This window comes from Carlito syrichta, unplaced genomic scaffold (genome assembly GCF_000164805.1).
Source record: "Carlito syrichta isolate Samal-C Ts95f unplaced genomic scaffold, Tarsius_syrichta-2.0.1 Scaffold303504, whole genome shotgun sequence".
NCBI classification, from domain to species: Eukaryota; Metazoa; Chordata; class Mammalia; order Primates; family Tarsiidae; genus Carlito; species Carlito syrichta.
In genome coordinates, this window is record NW_007247600.1 from 374,383 (window position 1) to 381,764 (window position 7,382).

The window sequence follows — 7,382 nt, forward strand, 5'->3', positions numbered from 1 at the left end:
GCAAGAGTGGCAGTAGTCTGCAGTTCCACTGTGGCCATCTTGGATTCCCTCCAGATTATGTTCTTGATGTAGGGCCTGAGTCTCTTCATTCTTGAATATCTCCCCCAGAAGCAGCCTGGTTGAGAAACACTACATTATCATACCATATTGTGAAAACATTGACCAACAAACAAATTTTAGAGTGCATTATCACAGTTATTGCTTATCTGACTTGTACATTTATTAAACAATATGCCTGCCATTGATAAATCATTGTGAGTGGCTTAACTTTAAGCTTCTACATTACTTAATTTATAAATATGCTGAGAACTTTCTTTTTTGAGTTGGAGTCTCACTCTGTCACCTAGACTGGAGTGCGGTGGCCACTTCCGGCCACTGCAGCCTAGACCTGCTGGGCTCTGGTGATCCTTCCACCTCAGCCTTCCAAGTAGTTGGAACTACAGGCGTGAGCTACCATGCCCGGCTAATTTTTTTTTTTGGTAGAGATGAGGTCTCACTAAGTTGCCCAGGTGGGTCTCGAACCCGTGGGCTCAGGCAATCCACTCACCTTGGCCTCCCAAAGTGCTGGGATTACAGGCTGAGCCGCTGAGCCCAGCCCCTGAGAACTTTTTAACTTGTGTGAGTCTAAGATGTCTTCCAACTAGGAAAAATTGAAGACAGAAACAAATGAGATTAATATGATTCGCAATAGAACCAGACTGAATGGAATGATTCAGTTGGAATGTTAGAGCAGCATAAATTCACTGGGAGCTTAAAGGATTTGGAAAGTGGTTTTAGGAAGAGAGGGGTTGTTGGAAAGAAGATGAGGACCTATCAAAGACAAAATTACTTTAAATATTTTTTACAGCTGGCCACGCACTCCATGAGCTATGTTGAAACATTTTGGAAAATGCATATGTATTTTAGTTTTTTAAAAAAATCAAAAGACAACTGGGCTCGGTGGCTCAGCCTGTAATCCCTCGCTTTGGGAGCCTGAGGTGAGTGGATTGCCTGAGCCTGCGGGTTCGAGACCTGCCAGGGCAAGTTGGCAAGACCTCATCTCTACAATAAATCAAAAATTAGCTGGGCATGGTAGATCGTGCCTGTAGTTTCAGCTACTTGGAAGGCTGAGGCGGAAGGATCGCTGGAGCCTAGCAGGTCGAGGCTGCGGTGACTGGGAGCAGCCACTGCACTCCAGTCTGGGCAACAGAGTGAGACTCCAACTCAATTAAAAAAAAAAAATCAAAAGACAAAAAAACAAAAAACAAAAGAAAATCTCCATCTGATTCTTGTGATTTCTAAGTTATTCAAGTGCATATCTCAACTACTGTATAATCATTTTGTTGGTACACTTCATCATCTGCTAAATTTAAAAACATAAATTATTCTTCATGTATCTTTATATAATTAATGTTCAAGCTCTTGTTGACAATGTAAAACTAAAGGGAAACTGTGGCTTACCAGAATCTACAGTGGATTGGAGTTCATCTGGTTTGCCTTATTTTTGGAAAATGTTTATGTATCTCCAAAGACTAGATTATTGACATCAAGAACCAAGTTTAAAATTAGGATGGTTTTTCCAGTTCACTGATCTCTTAAGATGTTATTATTATTGTTTCCAAGCAAAAGAGGCTTGCTACCCAATGTACTAGAAGCCAATGTTATAACATTGGGTTTTGAAGAAAAGAAAAACATCTCTATCAAAAGTTGACCAACAAGGGGGCGGGAATCCAGCTCAAATCTGTCTTTCTATGCAGATTTTAGGGCAGTAATTTTATTAGAAAAGGTTTAGGGAGTGGATTCTGGGATTAGTAGGTGACTGGTGGAAGGAAAGGGGAAAGTTGGAAAGTCCTTGAGCATGCAGTTATCTCTTCATACTACTTCATGGATGTGCAAATTCGGGAGGAGATGGTGTGAAACATGCAGTGGAAATTTGGGTTGTGATGTCAGCAAATTCATAAAACTCCAGTTGGCCATATTGGTTTCAACTGATTTCAGACAGTTTTTAAGTATCCTAAACTGAGGAAGTTTCAGCACATCAGCAAGTTGTTTCTATTTGTATCTGCCATCCTTCAAACTCTTTAACTCTTTGGGAAATGATTTCATTTTCATTAATAAATTGGTTTCAACAAACTTCCTTGCTAACACTTTAAAAAATCTGATCCTGAGAGGAAATATATGTGAATACTCTGCTTTGAAAATAGAAAATGAGACTCTTTTGACTAGAAGTTGTCTTTACTTGGAGAAGGAGCATCATGTTGTTGAAATTACTTTCTTGGTAGTTACCATAATCTTGTATATCAAGTTAGGTTCTTTCCATGAACCAAAGCTATTCTCCAAGGCAAATCTCCTGAGGCGAGATCACTCAGTTTGAAAATGGACAGGCAGACAAAAAGACAATTCTGGAATCTGTGAAACAAGAACCCTGACAATGCTTCAAGCAGTCTAGTCATGATTTTGTCACCTGGATGGAATGGACACTTATGTTTTTATTGTTTTCTGATAATTATCCTGCTAAAGATCACAGTCTTTTGTCCTTTGCTGGAAATTCAAATTCTAGAAAAAGACCTTCTAAAATTTTATCTCAGGTTACCCACTCATCTGTTTTAATTAAAGGGGGAAACAGGAGATCAGTCTCTTCATTACAGTTCCAACAGATTATAACTAGTTGGAAAAAAAATCCTCAAAAGTTAATTGGACTCCAGTTGGTAAATGGACATCTAGACAACCAAAAGATAGAAATACCTCACACATGAGAATATGAAAGCTACAGTAAAGCTAGGAATATGGAAAGACAAAACAAACTTTTCTTCCTGTTTTGCTGAGTTGGTTATTTCTTATGAGTATTAAAAATAGAAACTCCAAAAAATATAGTTTATAAAGGCTTTAATACTGAGTGAAAATGTCAAATTATTTGAGTCATGAACTTGTCCCAGGAGAAATGCAAAATCAATATTACAAAATCAACAGTGATTTAAAATATATATAAGACAAGGATGACTCTTATCACCATTATCAATGTTGCTCACAAGTGACTAACAAAGTACAGTACAGAATGTAAATAATAATTATTGGAAAAAATAGAAAACTTAGCAATGTTTGATTTTGCATAATGATTTTGTATAATGCTGCTCATCAAAAGAGTATTACACAGCCATAAAGGACAAAATTATGAACTTCGCAGCAACTTGGATAGACTTGGAGTCTATAATACTGAGTGATCTGTTGGAGAAACAAAGAACTGAGTATCACCTGTTCTCACTCATAAGTGGACCTTGAACAATTATCATAAGAAAGGAATTGGTAGTAGTGGAAAACTGTCAGGGAAGAAGGGGGTGGGATTGGCAGTAGTGGGAAACTGCCGACAGGGGCACACCTCATCAACAAGGGAATCTGTGTAATGAACTTTTGTATACCTAACCCTGAATTGCACCCCACATCTTTAAAATGAAAAAACAAACAAACAAGTCAACTGAAAAAACTAATATAAACTTTATTGCATACTAGCAATAATGATTAAATACAAACATTAATGATTTTTTAAAATAGTTATTCGGCATAGACAAAACACAAACAGAAAAAAGTACAAAACATTTAGGAATAATCTTAAGAGGGAAGTATGGGAGCAAATAAAGAAAACTACATTTGCTGTAAAGCATAGAGAACTCTGTGTTTCTTTTGTTTTTGTTTTTGTTTTTTTTTGTTGTTGTTGTTGTTGTTTTGAGTTGGAGTCTCACTCTGTCGCCTGGACTGGAGTGCAGTGGCCACTCCCGGCCACCACAGCCTCGACCTGCTGGGCTCTGGCGATCCTTCCGCCTCAGCCTTCCAAGTCGCCGGAACTACAGGCGTGCACTACCACACCCGGCTAATTTTTTGATTTATTGTAGAGATGAGGTCTCACCAAGTTGCCCAGGCAGGTCTTGAACCCGCGGGCTCAGGCAATTCACTCACCTCAGCCTCCCAAGGTTGTGTTTCTTTTTTAATGTTTGACAAACTGGTCTTACAAACTGGTGAAAAAAGTCAAGGTTGTTTTTGAAACCGATTAGGGTAAATTTGCATTATCATATACTAAATTAAAAGACAACCCATAATTTTTTCAAAATGTACTAGAATAAAACTCTTTCCAGATCAGTGAGAAAAAATATATAGTCCAGAAACAGATTACAATAGATGGAAGGATTTAAAATATCCTCAGGAGATTACCAAAGTTGTATACTGAAATTTATATGCAGTAGTGTACATTTTGTGTCATTTAATATTAGCTACCTTATCTGAACTTACTCATGAGTAGAAGTCACTATTATTAAATAAATACATATCCTTGGTGATAGTCAACCTGAAACAGAATATGTAAAGTCTATAGAAGAAACAGCTTAAATTGCAGATAGTATGTATGATTTAAAATGTTGCCCACTTCCTATCAAGGAATCTTATTTGAAACTACTTATTACTTGTTTTTCTTTTTCTATATGCTATCTTAATAGGTATGGTATGTCTATTCTGAATATACCTCGTGTTATCCCTCATGTTTAGCTGCTTTGATGGATGTTTGCCTATCTTTCTGTCACCTGTGTACCCTGGAGCCAGCAAAGTGAATTTGTGTCATTCCAGATAGCCTATATTTTGGGTCCTATCATGCAAGACATAACCTTAAAATATGGTAAACTCCTAGACATTTTCATGACTTCAGTAGCAGGTAACAGGCAGAAATTTCATTTAATTTCTATTTTTTTAAAAAGTATACACAACCGAGGAGGCTGATCCTAGAAAAATGGTTAAAGAAAATCTTTGTACATCCACACCAAGTAACATTACACAACCATCAAAAATGATATTTTTATGTATTTTAAATGATATAATTATTCCCAGGAAGTAAGCTATCAGTAACTTTTTAAAATTTTTCATTTTTTTATATAATATTTTTATATTTTCTTTTATTTTTCAAATTTCCTTACAAGTATGAATATCAGAAAAACCTATTTTTAAAAGATGAAGATCAAGATATTTAAAGATTGAAATATATATTAATAAGTATATAAATAACAAATCATAGGTAAGCAATTATTTAGTAATAACATTTAATGTGGGCTTTTAGTTGACTTTACCAAAAGTAGCTCATCTAAGGACATGAACATTTCTTTAAAATGTAGGCCCTTAAGTTTTAGATTTGCAGAGCTTCAATATGCATTTTAAGAATGGCAAATATTACTCCCACTATGTCCCAAATAAGAAGTGAGCTATAGAGATCATCATTTATCTCACCAGATAAACTCAAATAGCTGATTTAAAAAATCCATATAGTTGGTGCATGTTGTTGGTTGTACTGTCTACATGTGCTTATGTTGTCACAAATATGATCAGGAAACATTTTGCAAAATAGTAAAAAATACAATAATGCTATGGATTTTATTCTAAAAATAATTTACACTTAGATGAATCTTTTTGAAAAATTTTACCAAATAGAATCATCTTCAGTGCTTTTCTAAACCAAGGATAGAAAAATGCATAAACCATTGGATTAAACGTAGAGTTCAAGTAGCCAAACCAAATCAATGTATCGTTCAAGGTGGGTGGAATAGTGTAGTCCAAGAAAGGATCCATGACTGTACAGACAAAGAAGGGACACCAGCATAGTAGGAAAACTCCCATCACAATCCCCAATGTCTTTGCAGCTTTTCTTTCTTTGCTTCGTGAAATTCCATTTTTCCTTTCCATCCCAATTTGAAGCTTCTGATTCACATTATTAATTGACCTTGCTTGCCCTTTGGCTATGAAATATATTCTATAATAGATACATAGCATAATAGATCCAGGGATATAGAAAGAAGTCATAAAGGCCAGTACTCCAGATATTTTACTAAAGAAGACAGAGCAGCTCCCATAGCAGTAAGCGTGTTTGAAACGCATCTCTTCCACTCCTTTGAAGTTTAGTTCCAGAAAGATCATTCCGAATGCAAAAACAGCAGGGACACTCCAACTAATGAAGATCATCACAAAAATAACCAAGATATTGATCCTGGCTTTGTATCTCAACGGGTCACACACGGCATAATAGCGGTCAATGGAGATAAAGGACAAGTGGAAAATGGAGGCTGAGCTCAGCATAATATCAGTGCTGGTGTGAATTTTACAGAAGACTTCTCCAAAATACCAGCAGTGCTCCACAGATCTCACCATGCTGTATGGCATGACCAGGCACCCCAGCAGAAAGTCCACGGAGGCCATGGAATGAATGAGCCAATTAGTTGGTGTATGAAGTTGCTTGAAGTGTGATATGGAAATAATAACTATCAGATTGCCAACCAGTGTGGTCAGAATTATGAGCACCATTAAACTGTACAGGGAAGCACGGACGTCATTCGACCAGTTGTTTCTCACACAGGAAGTATTAATTATATTGTGGCAAAAGGGCATTATTCCCGAGGGCTGTCTACTCGTTTATTTTTCTTTTTGTATGTTGAATAGTCTTTCTCCAAAATCCATAATCAGGTTAGAGTTCCTTCTCCTTTTGCTTTTTATGTGCACATACCTATCCCAGAGACCTAGGAGGGGGAAAAAAGAGTGCAAAACATTGGCAATTCGATTCCCTCTCATCTCTGACACATTTACCTATTCCTCTTGTTGAAGCATAATCATTTTGAAAGGAGGTTTATTTCCAAGTTCAATTCAATAGTTCAGTTCAACAAAATTTTTTAGCTTCTGCTCGGAGCTGGATATTGTGCTAGAAATACAACACTGAATTATTAGGCTGAGCTAAATGAAACGGCCACATTTGTAAGTCAGAGAAGATCAAGTGATAATTATTATCACACGCTTTAATCTATGAACACAAGCTATGTGTACAGAAAGCCACAGTCTAGTGTGGGAGGTTTACATTCTAAAGAGTAGCTAGAAATCGCCAGAAAGTCTAGAAATAAAATAAGTTCATGGAAAAAAATAAATGTTTTAAATGAACTTTTTGTGCAGAATTAATACCCACTGGTGTCTGCATTTGCACTTGGATAAATATAAGATATGTATTTCTTGTTTTTTAATTGATTATAAATGAAAAGAGGCTTATATACTTTTATTTCCAGTTTGCAACACTTCCACAAAAATCTCATGCATTATTTCATTTAACATTTTATTTGACATCTATAATATCAACTTCACTTTTTGAAGAAAGACATGACATGTTTTATTAGCTTTATTTTACTGGCAAGAAATTGAGGCTTATTTCACAAAACCACTAAAGCTGGAATATGACCTGAAGTCTCAAGTACTAGTTCAATTTCTTTTTTGCCTGAGCAGTCTTTCTTTGCATTACAGAAAGAATCAACTCAAGATCAACGAAGACATTAAGCTTGGCATACCTCATCAACAACGGTACCTGCATAATGAACATTTGTATACCTAACCCTGAA

At 36.2% G+C, this 7,382-nt stretch overlaps 1 protein-coding gene across 1 annotated transcript; it reads right to left on the reverse strand.

Annotated features, from left to right (window-relative positions):
• Nucleotides 1-5,385: 5,385 nt before the first annotated feature.
• Nucleotides 5,386-6,404, reverse strand: TAAR1 (trace amine associated receptor 1). Its single transcript, XM_008058602.1, has one exon. The coding sequence runs from the start codon at nucleotides 6,391-6,393 to the stop codon at nucleotides 5,386-5,388; it is 1,008 nt and encodes a 335-aa protein (XP_008056793.1). The 5' UTR covers nucleotides 6,394-6,404.
• Between the last annotated feature and the right edge of the window lie 978 nt (nucleotides 6,405-7,382).